At 44.7% G+C, this 17137-nt stretch overlaps 1 protein-coding gene across 1 annotated transcript in view; it reads right to left on the bottom strand.

The window, feature by feature from the left end:
- The window catches only part of DNAJC15 (DnaJ heat shock protein family (Hsp40) member C15), a 34528-nt gene extending 17741 nt beyond the window's left edge, over window positions 1–16787 (bottom strand). The window contains exons 1-2 of the mRNA XM_083168940.1: window positions 16572–16787; window positions 2041–2092 (exon numbers count right to left, since the gene is read on the bottom strand). Of these exons, the coding sequence (XP_083025066.1) occupies window positions 2041–2092; window positions 16572–16676 (157 nt within the window). The 5' untranslated portion in view covers window positions 16677–16787. The remainder of the gene's footprint in view (window positions 1–2040; window positions 2093–16571) is intronic.
- Window positions 16788–17137: the final 350 nt, after the last annotated feature.

Genomic DNA, 17137 nt, shown 5'->3' with positions numbered 1-17137 from the left:
GATGGACTCGCCTTCCCATAGGCTAATGGGGATGCCCGCACCCCCGCCCATCTCCGCCCCGTGTATAGGGAGCATGCACCTGGCGAATTTAACGAACCCGGCGAACAGACGCACACCAATCGGTCCTCTGTGCGAACTCACGGGGGACCGAATCAATTAGAATAAGGTCCTATGTCCCCGACCCCTCTACATTACATCCAACCCCTCTACAACACTGTACTCTCTATACCCTAGACTACAGTACTATAGATTAAAAAGACACATATTGGCACATATAGAAAAATAACAAACCAATACCCCACTATAAAAAGAACATAGGCCCCAAGAGGACAATTTTTAAACACATCAGCATGACCAGCCCCCATGTTTAGAATCCCAGCATTTGCATGTGATTAGGGATGCCAATCCTGGGGCATTTTTTCAATCCCGGGATCCGGGATTGAAAAATGCTCAATTCCGGGATTCCCGGGATCCCGGGATTGGCATCCCTAATACAGTTCTGCTCCACACATACCCACCCCCACACCGGCCAACCTGCACATTTACTTACATTAGCGGGCGGCCGGCCGGGAGTGGGTTCAGGGGTTCACGGTGCCTCCAGGCTCGTGCACCTCCTTCTTAGCAGCCAGGCCGGAAAGGAAGCGGGCGGGCAGAGGCAGGCGGGCGACATGCGGAGGAGACTGAAAGGGGGCGTGCACAGCAGAAGGCTGCGCAGCGTGACTTCTACTGTCACGCTACGCATCGCCGCACGCAGGGGTCAGGATTCGGGAGCCGGGCAGCGTCTGAGCTAGTGCTCAGACGCTGCTAGGCATTAAACTGCGCATGCGCAGCCTAATCCCGAAAATCCCGGGATTGGATAATCCAATCCCGGGATTGAAATCCCGGACTTTTTTAGGCCAAATCCCGGGATCCCGCCGATCCCGATCCCGGGATTGGCCACCCTACATGTGATGTCACGCAGCCGCTACGGCCTCCCTGTGGTCTGGATGGAGCAAGCCGCAGTTTAATGGGTGGTGCTCTGGTACAGATTGCAAAAAAAATGTCAAAGTTGTGATTTTTGGTGGTCTGCATTTTATTCTGAATTAGGCCCATAGGCCACCACAATGAAAATAAGGAAACATAGGTTTCACATGAAAAAATAAACACATTGGCACCAATACGTAAAAAGAAATCACACATCAGCATCAAAAGCAAAATCAAAAACTACAATATCACACAGTGTCTAAGGGCAGTATTCAATGAGAAAAATTTGCCGTGTTTTATGGCGAGTTTGTGCTTTTCTCGCGTTGGACGGAGAATTTTGGTCTCAAAAAGCGAGCAACCCTATTCAACGTGCACTTCTCGCCGTCTTTCTAAGTGATTTTCGCCGTGTTTCTCCGTGTAGCAATTCTCCATCTTTTCATGGAGAAGTGGAATGTTAACTTTTAAAATAAAAGTTTTTTTGTTTTAATTTTGGTGTAAAAAAAAAAAAAAAATCAGGAATTTTATTCTGTGAAAGAGCATGCTATTTTTATTCATGTGCTTATAGCACATGAATATATATTTAATAAAAAAAAAATATATATATTTTTTTACACAGAGCAGCCAGCAGGGGGCCGGGAGCCGAGCCGCTCATTAGATATTCATATATTCACTGCACCCGATCATTACATAGACACGATCGGGTACAGTGAATACCTGGTCCCCTGTTGGCTCTCACGGGGGGCAGCCTGTGCTGCCTGGCTCCCGGGGAGCCCACCTCCCCCCACATACGTTCTGGGGCAGGCAGGGAGACTTCCATCTCCCTGCCTGCCACCGTCCCACGGCTCCCTGCAGCGGACGCGCGTCCGCTGCAGGGGTTAAGATTCGCTGCGGGGGGCCCTCCGACATTGAATACTGGGATAGCGAGTGGCAGCCAGCCATCCGGAACAAAGAGAGTGTGCAGCGAATCCTAAACAGGATTCGCTGCACACGGCGATATTTTACATTGAATACTGCCCTTAGCCTTAATAAGGCCCTTCATGATGAAAGCAAACATGCACACCTCTTGTGGTTATTTACCTGCAAAAGCAGCTGCTGCAACTCCAAGACCAACTGCAATGAGAGTCCCACCCTAACAATGAGAAGAAAAAACAAGCGTCAAATATTTACATTACCAGTTCATCATAGGACTTTATATAAAGCTGGGTACACATTGGAGCAATGGACATTCGTTTAGGCTAGATTGTGAGTACACAATGGAGCGATATTAATTAAGGATGAAATTATCACGTTTGGTCTTTCATTAGCATGGCTAGCAGGGCCGTTTCAAGACAATTTAGCTCCAAGGGCGAAGAAAAAAAAATGCGCCCCCCCCCCAAACATAACATGGGATAATAGAAATAGGGGGTGTGGCTTAATTTTAAAAGGGGTGTGGCTTAATGTGAGGCGTGGTCTAGCAGGAAAACAATTACCTTATATCATATATTGTTATTGTCCTCCCGCACTTAGGTTGGCCGGCTGAAGGCCACACACAGTGACCTAGTACGCCTCACAGATCAAGGCCAAACAACGACAGGCTACTTAAATCATTATACACTATTTATCCGTGATGCCAATTACACATTACGCCGTACACTGATGACGATTACATATTACGCCGCACACCAAGATGCCCATTAGACCCCACACTGTGATGGCAATTACACAATACTCCACACATCGTAATGCCCATTACACATTATGCCCCATGTGCCGCTGCCGCACAACTGATGCCGTTTACTAATATGCCCCCACAGTGCCAGATATGCCCCCACAGCGCCATACATATGCCCCCACAGTGCTACACATATGCCCCCACAGTGACACAAATATATGCCCCCACAGTGCTACACATATGCCCCCACAGTGACACAAATATATGCCCCCACAGTGCTACACATATGCCCCCACAGTGCCACAAATATATGCCCCCTCAGTGCCACAAATATATGCCCCCAGTGACAGAAATATATGCCCCCACAGTGCCACACATATGCCCCGTGACAGAAATATATGCCCCCACAGTGCCACACATATGCCCCCACAGTGCCACAAATATATGCCCCCACAGTGCCACACATATGCCCCCAGTGACAGAAATATATGCCCCCACAGACAGTGCCACAAATATATGCCCCCACAGTGCTACACATATGCCCCCACAGTGCCACAAATATATGCCCCCACAGTGCTACACATATGCCCCCACAGTACCACAAATATATGCCCCCACAGTGCCAAACTCACTTTTGTAATGCTGCTTCCGAGGGGAGGGGAGCGCATCCTGCCTCTCTCCTTCCCCTTCAGTGTGTGTACCTGAGCTGAGCCGTCAGCCATTCATATCTCGCGCCCGAGATCTGATTGGCTGACAGCGGCAGCCCAGTGACTTGAGCGAGGGGACGGAGAGACGCACGATGCGTTCCCCTCCCCTCTCCAGCGTGTAGTCGGGCCGGCCGGGGAGACAGCGGCGGCGGCGGCTATGGCAGCTACAGGGTTTTGGGGGGGGAGAGAGACTGCCGGGCGCCCTGGCTGTTTCAGAGGCGGACAAGCCGTGCGGCGCCCCGGGCTGCTGCACGGCTTGTCCGCCTCTAGAAACGGCCCTGATGGCTAGCAATAATCTCTTGATTAGTTAATTTTTGCATTTGCTAGCCATACCAAACAAGAACTCTTAGCTACAGATGCTTATAGGACAGTGTCCCTAGCAGCCAAATCACCATTTTACATAGATTGACATTAGAGATTTCAGTAAAGCTGTACAGGAAGAAATGAATCGCCACACAGACACATTTCTCATGCAGTGGGCCAATGTTCGTCTGACTTGAGTCCCCTTCCAATGTAGAAAAAAAAATGCTTAGGAATTATTCAAATCCTTGTTTTCACAGTGTAGGAAATATAAAGTTAGCAATTGTGGTTTACAGAAGTAGAACAGGAATAGGCACAGTTTAACAGGTAAGAACACAAGTTTTACAAAAAGTAATGGTGTCAAACATTCTGACCACTTTTGAATGGGATGCGGTCATTTGGTCTACTGCATTATGGTCGACAGTCATTAGGTCGAATCCATTAGGTCGACATGCTAAAAGGTCGACATGACTCTAGGTCGACATGGGAAAAGGTCGACATGATTCTAGTTCGAAAGGTCATTAGTTCGACAGGTCATTAGTTCGACAAGGTCATTAGTTCGACAAGGTCATTAGTTCGACATTGTCTATGTCGACATTCACAAGGTCGACATGGAGTTTTTCACTGTTTTTTGAGCCAACATGTGCCGACAGGCGGTATTTCATGCCCTACCATCCACTAGGGCGTGGTGGGAGAATAAAATAGTGTGCCGAGCGTAGCGAGGCACCGTGCCCGACGCATGGCGAGCGCAGCGAGCGATGCGAGGGGATGCAGTGCACTTTAAACTGTGTCCATGTCGACTGTTGACATTCAGGTAAAAAAACAGTGAAAAACCCCATGTCGACCTTGTGAATGTCGACATAGACAATGTCGAACTAATGACCTTGTCGAACTAATGACCTGTCGAACTAATGACCTTTCGACCTCGAATCATGTCGACCTTTTCCCATGTCGACCTAGAGTCATGTCGACCTTTTAGCATGTCGACCTAATGGATTCGACCTAATGACTTTCGACCATAATGCAATAGACCAAATGATCCCAACCCTTTTAAATATACATTTCATTTATTGGATTCACATGAAAAATGTTTAATAGAGTTACCCATCAATGTAATCCCCCTAAGTTTAGCAGGAAATCTAAAGATCCTGTAAATAAGTTCACCTTCAGCCTCACTGGAAATAATTACTATTGCTAGGTTCTAATGCTAGGTATTTTGTATCACAATTTTGAAAATAAAAGGAAGGATATCCAGTAGGATTGGTTGAATCAGCATATAAAAAGGAGTCTGAAGGTACACGTATCCGATTTTGCTAATTCTGAAGTATCGAGCCGAAGAATCTACCAAAATCAGATATGTTTGATACCTTATCCAACCCAATGCGCGGTCCTGTGTGCATTGGGTCTGACCAGACAGATTGAACCTGCTGCAGGTTGAACCTGTTATATCGGATCCATCAGCAGCACCCACGATGTATCTGCTCCGACAGGTGCTGACTTGCAGCAAGTGGTAAAGAGCAATGGAGCAGGTGGTGATCAGCAGGATGAACACGTAGGGCAGCGTTGGGTATTAGAATTTTTAATAAACATGTCAAATGACTAGCTGGCCTCTGATTGGCTGAGAGTGCTCAGAGGCTGGCCAGTCATTTGACACTTAAAAAAAAAATCTAATACCTGCCGCTGCCCGACGTGTCCGTCCCGCTGATCACCGCCAGCTGCATTTATCACATGTACAAAATGGCACATCAAGTGCCAAATTGTATGTGCGCCTCCCAGGGAGCTGACGGGCGGCTCACAGGGGAATTGGGTGACTTGCCCTTTTGACAAGTCGGCCTAATGTATGGGGGCCTTTAGTTACGGAAACTACTACACAGTACAAAGGGTGGAATGTGAGAATCCCAGGTCCTCCATGGTATTTGTCTGTAAATTCAATATACAAATCAGACCACATTAAAAAGATACTAACCAATAATTTACCTATAATTCAACAAGATCATATTCTTCAGAAAATAGTTGACCCTCAACTTAAAGTCATCTTTAAGAAAAAGCGTGGCGTGGCAAGCGCAGCAAGCTCCGCGAGGGGACGCGGAAAACATGTAAAGTAATCCGCATCCGCTCGCCACTCTTCGGGCTCGGTGGCTCGCCACACTATATAAAATCAACTCCAGGCCGACGTGGATAGTGGGGGTATGAAGAGGTCGGGAGGACGTGTTCCACCGCCGCTCGCCGCGCTTCAGGTTGGCGTGGATGCTGGTGTGGTTTTAGGAACCCATTCACAGCATCCATACAACACATATGAGACAGTAATGTGGACACATGTTAACTTTAAACTGTGAATTTAGTAAGAACTGAATAAGATAAGTCATAAGGAATAAATATAACAAGAAAAATATAATTAGCACAACATCAACAATAATAAACATCAGAAGAACAATATAATCACAAGATCAATATCATTAGAAAGAACAAGAAAGAAAAAGAAGTGTTGAGTAGGCACTGCAGAGCCCTTAGGCAGGAGGCTTAAGGCATATAAAATGCGCTGAAAAGGCTGGTCTTTTGCCACACTTTTCCTCCACATAAATTCTTCTAAGTAGGAGGCCAAATGATGCCTTGCAGTACCACGTTGTCTTTTTGTTTCGCCACTTTGCGGCCCCCACACATACGCTCTATGTTCTGGGTATGTACCCCAGAATCAGGGTCCACAAAGTTATATTTATGGATGACCCTGGCATGCTCATAGTCGGCAGCTACCAAATCCTCAATTTTAAAGGCTCACTAGCAGTCAATATAAATGACAATCCCAGGAGCAACATACAATGTTATCACATCCATCAGAGTTGTGGCGTCTCTGCGGTCCACGGCTTTCATGAAGCAGGCCCTCGTCTTTCGGCAAATGCCACCGAAGACCCACTGCTGTGGCAAAATTCTCCCCACTGAGTACTTGGGCTTTGTGTACAGGGTCTCATCTACTTCCACAACAAATCCCGGTCCTCCGATCTGTTGCTGGGGCTGGGAAAGCAGGTCATACGTGCACGCCTCCCTCATTAGTGCATTGTACTGCACCGTCGTAGCCAGGTAGATCCCAAGATCTCTTTCGCAGTACGCCACACTGCTCAGTTCTTGCGCCCATGAATATATAAAGCGTAACAACTTTACAAAGGGGAGACGGCAACCTGGGTACCACAGCCCAGCACCTTTCGGCGACAGGCCTTTATATGGCACCTCCAGTTACCATCTTTTAATGAAAGCCTCATGGGGTGGCCATTCATGCGTCTCCATCTGTGGCAGCAAATTATGACGCTGCAAAAATGTCGGTGCCTCCTCCTCTGTTGTCGGGTGAGTTAATAATGACATCTCCTGACGTCGTGCCATGCTGCTGTCACCACTGAAACCAGAAACACTGGGAGCACTCTGGGCAGCACTGGTCCTGTTTTACCTCAGAGTGAGGGACCAGGAGCACTTACGCACATTCTGACTGACCACACTATTTACTTAGCTTAAGTTTACTCACAAAACATATTTACACTACTTTCAATGCAGACATCATGACATATATGCATTAATATTTGTATATAAAGTACAAAGATCGGATCGAATCGCATGCCACTAAAACGGTAAATGCGAGGCGATTTTCTTCCGCAAGCGTACGTATGTAAATTGGGCACCCAACTAACATACAAGTACCGATAGAACTGTAGAATACGAAACGGTTTGGCAATAAATCAATTATAAAACACCCTTGTACTGCATTTTACATGGTACAATGTATACGTCGCCTCCAAGTACATGGGCCGTACAACACTATCATTAAAAGTTAGGTTTCGGGAACACCGACTGAATATTTTGAATAGATCTCCTAGCCATAGTGTATCCAAACATATAGCTGATAAACCCTCTATATTACCATGATGTTTAACAGTAATACCCCTTTCAGACAGAAAAAAAAAGACCCGGAATTACCCTGGTCCAGGAGGGTAGTCCCCGGATTATTTGTCTGAAAGGGTCAGCCCGGGACTAAAATACCAGGGCTTCAACCCTGGAATTTACCTGGGTTTTTCCCGGGTCTAAATTCCAAAAATCCGGGCTACCGGCTGTCTGAAAGGGTGTGACCCGGGTTTTGGGGATTATTACACATGGTTAGGCACCGATTGGCTCTCCTGGTGGGGTGCTGGCTGATTGTGAGGATGGGCCTCTCTGATTGGCTGGGAGAGCATGGCACTGGGGCTCGCCTCTGAGGTCATTAGGGAGTTGAAGAAAGAACAGCATGGCCCAATTGACGGAGCAATAGGCGAGAGCTGGTGGCAGCGAGCGGGCAGGAGGAGATCTGCAAACTGAGACCGTTAAAGAGAACACAGTGTACTCAAACATTGCAAATATACTGACAGCCATGTGAGGTAACATGTACCTACCAGTATATAAAAACAATAAAACTTGTTTACAACATATCCTTGTATCATGCCATGGTTAATGCAATACAGTGAGCAGTCACCCCCCACTTTTCATGACCTCATCTCTGAGTGCCTTTAAAACTGTCCTTTTCTTATGACACGCAGTATATTGCTTGAAAAAGCAGGCTTCTGTGTGAAAGGGGTCGACACAGGAAATTTCCGGGTTTTTCATGCTGTGTGAAAGGGGGTCAGAGCATTTAGCGGAGTCTTACCCGGGTTTTTGTATTCGGGAAATACCCAGGTTTTTGGGATTTTTCTGTCTGAAAGGGGAGGAGAAACAAAGAGAGGGGGGTATTGGTTCAGGGAATTGTCGGCCAAGGAGGCATAATGGATTTTTGTTAAAAAGTAATTTGCCTAGGATCGTGTGTGAGAGCTACCTTTATATTACGACAGACCGTTGAATGTGTGTTACATCGAATGTTTATGTGGTATTTTCAAGAATGATAACACAGGGCTGGGCAACACCGTCCCTCCAGATGTTAGTGAACTACACATCCCAGGATGCTTTGCATCAGTTTCAGCATGGCCACATAGCAAATCGAATGCAAAGCATCCTGGGATGTGTAGTTCACTAACATCTGGAGGGCAGGTGTTGCCCAGCCCTGCAATAAAGGATGATTCCCCCTAAACCCATCATGCTACACAGAGGGAGCACTGTGACAAAGGTGCAGATTTATTAAGCTTGGTGAAGTGATAAAGTGTCTGTTTTTTTATCGCCGGCCAATCAGCTCCTAACTTTGAAGTTACAGGCTTGGTTTGAAAATGAGAATGTAGAGGTGGTGTGTAGTGCGCAATCAACAGCTGCTGGCACAGGGTTGTCAAACCCTAAAAAGTATATTTATAAAAAAGGAGTGCCAGCGCTGGCTGTCCCAATATTTAAACTACATGGTTCTCTATACAAACAATTTTATTAAAAAGAATTATAAACAATAAAAATAAATAAAAAAAAAGGAAAGTGAATCGTTATATCGGATAAATTTGCAAGGCCGACGGATGTAAAAAATATATTACCATCCAATTTCTTCTGGTATGATGTTTGTCCAGAAATCTGTGACAGGAGTCCTGGAGTGCCCTATATTTTCAAGGGCTCATGCTTCCCATTTGCCGATCTTCCTTTTTCCTGGAATAATTAGGGATAATGCAGGTAACCCATAAATGTTTGTATCCAGATATTTGCAAGGGACGTCAGAGGGATGATGGACAGGTCACTGATGGATGGATTAAGTCAGCAGAATTGGATCAGCTCAATGCGTTTCCCCGGAATATACACCTCCGGCTTCCTCACTTGCTCCTGAGGAAGCCGGAGGTGTATATTCCTGAGTCACAGATTTCTGGACTACCATCATACCAGAAGATATTGGATGGTAATATATTTATTACATCTGTCAGCCTTGCAAATTTATCCATCACGAAAAAAGTATCCCTGTGATATCATTATAAAAGTGCACATTGACTTTATTAATGTCAAAACGATTCACTTTTCTTTTTTTAATTAATTTTTATTGTTTATAATTATTTTTAATAAAATTGTTTGTATAGAGAACCGTGTAGTTTAATTATTGGGACAGCCAGCGCTGGCACTCATTCTTCTTGGATTGAAAAATAACAGGTAGGAGCTGATTGGCCGGTGATAAAAACCAGACACTTTGGCCCTTATTCTGATCGGTGCGGATATATCCGCGTGCGTTCGGCCCGCCGATGTTTTGTGTCTGCGCATGTGCAGAGGCGTCTCTGCGCATGTGCGAGCGGGGCATACGGCCAAATCCTGCATGATATGTGAACACTCCGAACAGGGGGTGGAGAGGGGCGTGAAGGGCTATTTGGGCTCATTACCATATGCATACGCCCCGCGTTTCATGGGAGTTCCCATGAAAACGCTGGGCGTACGTATGGTAATGCGGCCGTGACGCACGTGTAGGGGGCGGACATATGACATCGCCGGATGTCAGCTGCCCGCCCAGATCCCTGCTTTTGCACAGAAAAATGTCCGTGTGGTCTGAGGTTGCGTGTGCTGGTGGAGCACTCGGTCCTGCATTCGATGATCTGCGACCATCGAATGATGGGGGAGGTTCCCTTAGATGGAGGAGGCGTATTCCGTGAAAAATACACGTGCGGTCCGTTCGGCCACCTTCTTACCGCATACGGACGGAGTTGGCGATCCGTATGGAAGGCGGGGTTTCGCACGCACGGTCCTGGCCGCATAATCGGCTCCGGCCGCACTGATCAGAATAAGGGCCTTTATCACTTCACCGAGCTTAAAAAATCTACACCAAAGTAACAAAAAGTTGGAAACTGATACTACCCGACAGTAGTTTATACATTAGCATAATGGCAATGTAATGTAATGTCATGTCACAGCCATGTATTCCAATTAATTATTTGTCATCTAATTTTAGACTAATGGGAATCTTATTTTAAAAGCAGTAAAAATACTGATGTCAGGTGTTTGTATTTAGAGAAAACAGGACTTATTTTATAGCAAAGTCAAGATAAGTCTCTTGTGTATAGTACACCATTGGATTATACACATATTAGCTCCATTGGGGCAGGGATTGATGTGAATGTTCAAATATTCTCTGTACAGCACCACGGAATATGTGTGCGCTATATAAGAAATCGTTAATAAATAAATTATAGAACAACCAGTGAAAGTGACCACAGGGCAACTCAATCTAAGCATCCTTGGAAGAACTCCTAACAGACATTTACGTACACATTGGTGCCATTTGTAGACTCCAGACCACCTATTATAGGGCAACTATGCCATGCATATTCAGAAAGTCCCTTTTTATTATTTGGGACAGATTATTTTTAGGTTGGAAGTTAAAAACTACAGACTCTTATACCCCTTTCACATCGCACCTAATTACCGGGTACAAGCCGGTTTCTTGCCGGTTCTCCCCCGGTAATTAGTGCGATGTGAAAGGGGTTACCGCAAACGGGTAGCAACACGGCAATACGAACGGGTAAAAAGGAAGTGGTCTTAAGGGTTCGTTGCCATGTTGCTGTGCAGTGTGAACGGGTTAAACGACCCGTTTCCCGTTCACACTATGGAAGCGGCGGGGCATGAAGCACCCCGATGTCAGCGAACCGGCAATATTGCCTGTTTGCTGTTGCAGTGTGAACAGACCGCACATGCAGGGTCACACTAGGTCAAAACTGCATTTGCGTTCTGAAAGTGGCATTACTTGTGCCATAAGAGACCCAACCAAATTTTTTCTACAACTGAATTTTTTCCCACTCCCATTGTCGATATTAAGTGATACTACAGTATATTAAAATATTCAGTTCTGGGACTCAAACATGTTCAAAGTAATAAAGGTTTGCATATATGTACACTTGATTTCAAGTTTCAGCTACAAATGATATTGGCAGTACAGGAGTGTCCTTAAACACTATTGCTGCAGTCACACCCAACAGCCCTACTTCGCACAACAGCTCTGATACTAGAACAGTAAAATTGTCTCTCAGTTCCGTAATGGGTGCAAAACATTTTACCTTGAGCAAAGATTTGACTTTAGGCAAAAGAAAGTCCAATGTGCGAAGACTGACGAGTATAGAAGGTGTTCTAACACCCTAATCAGTGTCTAGGCAAACACAGCATTACATAGATAGTTATGTGTTTTGTCCAGGTGAAAGAGAAAATAGTTTTCCACAATGTTTTCCGAGTCTTTCCTACAAAAGTTTCTAGATCATTTTTGTAGTAATGTTGATATGCTGTTGTGCCTTCTGGTACCCAGTCTGCCAAATAACCTTAATAGCAAAGAAAACAATTAAGTTGGCTTAGAATTTGTTTTGACGGGCTATCTTTGTTCTTGGTGATGGTGGTGTTTTCCCACTGCATGGTCTGGCATTTTGTCTCAGGATCGTACCGAAGACCCTTAATTTATTCACAGGTAACAAATTTTGTCTAAAAAAAAAAAAAAATGCAAATCTGCTTGAATTGGTCATAAAATGTCTGTATAAATTTGCTTTAGTTTTTTTCTGCTCAGCACAGAGAAGCCTTGGAACCATCTAAGAAAACTTCTGTTGAGGTTTACCATTTCTTCTATTATTCAAATGCTGAATTCACGGTCAGTTCAAAAAGATTTTTTCATTTTTTTTTTTTTATGTATAAAGCCTTCTGGGGCGTTCATCTTTGACATCCTCATGACTGTCACTAAATTGCTTGTGCCACTCAAACATTTGCATGTGACAAACAATTTGCAATATTGCTCATTGAGCGAAGAGTCAAGTGTGTATGGGCCTTAAGATGCAATACTCCACAGAACAGAGATGCAAGTGCTGACAACTATGCATAATTAAACTGGGAAACAGAGGTGAAAAGTTCGGAGTCTAGACATAAACTACGGTGGAGTTATGTGCCAATACAAGACAGACTGTCACAGCACTTCCTCTCCCCAGCCCATATATCTCTCATGGTGGGTATTAGTTACATGTACTACGCATTAGCAGTAAGTGAAGCTAGAAAGCAGGAGGGAAACCATCTGTTTCATCCCCAGCTGGAAGTATAACAAAGGCTGAATCATTTCTCTACTGAACAGAAATGATTCACGTCCCATTCCCATGCATTGACATTTCCCATTCTGCTGAGGTGTCTTACTCTGTATATTTTATGCACCATCCTTGTACTTTTATGTCTTCTTGTTTATTTCAAATTCTGTGAGAAAAGCTCTTTGATTTTATTTTAAGTTCTGAAAACAAAAATATGCTGACTCACTGCAGTTATTGTCCAAAGCATGGAGTGGGAATACCCGCAGATCACAGAGAAGCAAATCAAATATTAGATAAGAGCTGTAAATCTAGGGAAACATTTCTTGGGAAGAACCGCACTGGTACGGACACCGGTAAAGGAAAATCCCTGATTCTGCAGCATATGAATGAATAAACAGATAATACTGTGGGGCATGAGGAAAGTACCCTATGTGACTGCCTGCAATAAATGGAGCATGCCATTATAAAGGTTTATTGGACCTTGCCAAGCTTTAGTGAAAAGGATGACCCTTAAAGCAATTTTATGAAAAGATCAACCATGGCTGATATTCCCCAAAACATCTTCCAAAGGAACCCATACTTTTCACAGCTCTGGTGAGGCCATCAATAGCATTATATACTTTTAAACAGAGCTGCAGATATCCATTAAAAAAAGAAAAAAAGAAAAAAGGAAGGTTAAAATGTCGTTCCTTCCAGGTTTATTTTATGCACATAAATAGCTTATCTGTTTTTTACCCCATGTCAAGTTTATTGTAAACAGAAAATAAATTAAGACAACAGCGCAGACCTGTTCAGTATCTGTATGAAGCTTTGGTAAGGGGGAGGAGCGGTATCAGCTCATGAGCGGATACCGCTTCTCCCCTAAGTATGATGGTTCCGGTGTTTGACAAATGACAGGGGACCTATGCACCCCTGGCATTAATGCCACAACTATCCAAAGATAGCATGCCGACAACGCAGGGCAATGTATGAACTGTCAGCAGTGCTGACTGTTATGATACCTGCAGCTATTTTGACAGCTGCAGGGAGGCAATGCCCAATCCCCACAGCAGGGACAGCTCTGTCAACTAGCGATGACGGTCTGTACGGTAGATCTCATGATGCACTGTACGCACAAGCGGGCATTGCCAAAGGGGGAGTTGTTGTCCCTTCCTGCTTTGCCTCGGTAAAGAGGCGAAGCAGAAAGTGTTATAGCGGTACGATAAGCCCAGTTAGAACACATCTAGCCCTTGGTATGCACACGTGGTAGCCATCGCAGATTCAGCCTTGGAAAAGGTCAACCAGGCAATGGTCGAGATTAGTTTATCACAATTTTTTTTTTTCATATTTGCCATTCATGTAGATTTGTAATGTAAAGTGTGCCCAGCACATCGGTAGCAGAGTGAGACACCTGGCCCAAATCCTGCAAGAGAACGCAGTACACTAACTGGGGTCCACATGCTCAGGTGACAATACGGACACCAACAAAAATGAAAAAAAAAAAATAAACCTCATGTTGAGCTTTTCCGTGTTGATCTTTATGTACCTACTGACTGTATCTAGACAGGGTTGACCATTCAATATTTGAGATTTACTCAGTAGCGGTGGAAGCAGTAGTGCTTAATCCTTTGCAGTCCACAATTCAAACTATCTGGTTTAAATTAATTGTCATTTATGTAACTTTTTTGAATAAAAAAATGGTCTACATTGAATTTTGAACAATATTAATGTTCTTATTTTAAAGTGTCTGACCACTGGATCTACTACTAGCGCTAGTGCTGTTTACCGTGATTAGACGTTGGACCTGAAAGGGATATACAATATCCTCTTTCTTTTCTCCATGCTCATAGCTGCATAGTGATTCTTCACAATAAAATAATATGTTCTTATTTGCAAAGAAGGAATATATAGTTCTACCACACAGCTACCTGATTGTCACTTGCAGAATGGCAGCAATTCTTGAGAGTTCTGTGATCATGGGTCCGACTCTCTAATGCTGTGTATACACGTCGCGAGTACAGCGCGATGCAATCCCGACATGAACAGATTGCATCACACAGCATGCATGCGATCTGCATACAACTTTGACTATACAGTGCAGATCTGCACTATATAGTCAATGCAGCCAAGACTTTTTGCTTGCGATACGTGAACGCGCATCGGGACCGCAAGGGTTAAAAACCCATGTGATCTGCAGCTGATCCCGATGAGATTTTGACTATTTAGTCAAAATCTCATGCAGATTGTACCTGTGTGTACACAGCATAACTCTCTATGCATGTTACATTTTCCTCACCTGCAGTACAACATGGTTTTTTCCATTTTGAGAACACATTTGTCCTGTGCTCAGGTCTGAATAAGGCCCATAATGCAATTTTTCTACATTTATTACTAGCAATCTTTATTCAATTCAATAGCCTGGTAATATTAATGGGGATATCATATATTGCACATGTTGGAAACCTCATTGAGGCAAATGGGGAAAGCTCTTTACCATTTGCATTCTGCAAGCATTGCCAAATGCAAGCAACTATCCATTGGAAAGCAAGAGTACAATGTACAATACAACAAGAGTATAATGTACGGTACATAATGAACTAGTACCTTGTTCATGCACAAAGGCATAGCGTTTATATGTGGTCTGCGCTCATTTTTAATGCATACTAGTTACATACAGAGGACCGGTGGTAAAAATATACAGAAAACTGCATCCTGATGGATGTAATCCCTACAGAGGTCGCAGCCATACCTCATGTTCTCAAACCCCCACCCCCCCCAGGCCCCTGGGGTACAAAATCCAAATATGTAACCATTTTATTTTCCACCACAAACCAGCATATTATCTTTAATGAACACTAGGTTTAATGGGCAACCTCTAGTCTTATGAAGTATTATTATTATTATGTGCGGCATGGATGATGTAATGGTTAGCAATACTGCCTCACAGCACTGAGGTCATGGGTTTGATTCTCACCATGGCCCTAACTGTGTGGCGTTGGTATAGACTCCCCATGCTTGTACCACCTACAAGCAGTGCAATTATTTTGCTGGGAGACCAAGGTAGAGGATATTGCAGTAGTCTAGGTGTGATGATACAGATATGCATGTGCCAGCTAATTATTGGCCACTGCCTCGTGCTGGCTGTTAGTCAACAGTGGAGGAGGAACAAGGCAGGGGCTCCTGAGGAAGTCCTGATGGGTAGTAGCCATGCAAAAGTGCTTAAAGGCCAACATCATCCAGGTGAAGTTGCCAAAAGTACTGGGGGGCGGCATCGCATCTAATTCAAATCGCACCGTGCTTTAGCACATCACATGCATTTTGAACTAGATGCGATCTAATTTAAAACGTACAATGGCCATATCACCTTGTATGAGCATCTTAAACTTCTAGTCTGTTGGAAACTATGGTACGGTCTCACCCTTAGAAAGTCTTGCATCGCCCATAGAGTCTTGCATCGCCCATAGACACACACCTAGTATGCAGGATACACAGGATTCTCAGAGTATCTTATGCAATAGCATGCAATGGGCAAAGCTTGGTATCTGGATGGCTGCCAGTCAATAGTTTGGAACCAGCAAAAGGTCGACACATGAAAAGGTGGACATAAGTTTGGTTAATACCTTTTTTAATGCCAACTGGGAAGGTAAAGTGTGCTGAGTGCAGCGAGCCATGCGAGGGGACACAGTTCATAAATGGAGGTCCACGTGCTCAAGTATCGACATTAACAAAAAAGAGAAAACCTCAAGTCGACCTTGTTCCAGTGTCGACTTTGTGAGCTACACCACACCGTCATGGCTCTAGGTAGGATAAGATAATAAAAGGAGATAAACACATTGCTCGGTGTAGGACAGCAGCGGGCAGAGGAATCCGCTTGCAGTGACAGGGTCACCCCGCACTATTGTGCCTGTCACCCAGCAGCCATCACTCCCAATGCAGATAGAATACCGGCTGCTAGACGGGACCGGTCACCTGTATATACACCTGTACTCCATATACAACGTACAGAGCTCTGCGCCACCAGCTACTCACCAGCCTCCGGTCGATGTCCGCCCCTGTGGTGCCCGGAGTCCCCGCCATGTACTCGGAGTAGCGCAGGGATTCTGATGCAGACACGCCGCTAGTGGAGGCTACCATGACAGTGAGAGACAACCCGATCCTGCGAGAAGGGAAGCCTCGGAGGGACAAACTGAGTTGATTTCAAAACACCCGGAAGCGGCTACTACAGTATTACTAGTACTGCAAATGCTACTGCAAGCCGTTTGTAGTTGATCGGAGCTCTGCGTCTTTAAATGTTTGTGGATTTGTACTAGAATCTGAATTGTCGGTAGGCTGCTGGGGTAGCAACATAAGTTACATTTAGAAACAGAATGAGCAAATAAAAGTTCTGTCTGCCTGTAACTCGAGACAGTGCTTATTTATTTTGTCATACTGAACAAGTCCTCTACTAATCATAATGCTAATGTTAATGTCTCATATATGGCAGGGTTGCCTACCTGACCCTCTCCTTTAGGGAGAGAATGCTCTGTTCCTGGGCTTCCCTGGTAATGTATCACTGCCATCACCAGAGGCCTAACTAGAACTTAGTGGGCCCCATA

This window comes from Crinia signifera, chromosome 2 (genome assembly GCF_055691185.1).
Source record: "Crinia signifera chromosome 2, ASM5569118v1, whole genome shotgun sequence".
NCBI lineage: Eukaryota > Metazoa > Chordata > Amphibia > Anura > Myobatrachidae > Crinia > Crinia signifera.
This window is presented reverse-complemented; position numbering and strand designations above follow the sequence as displayed.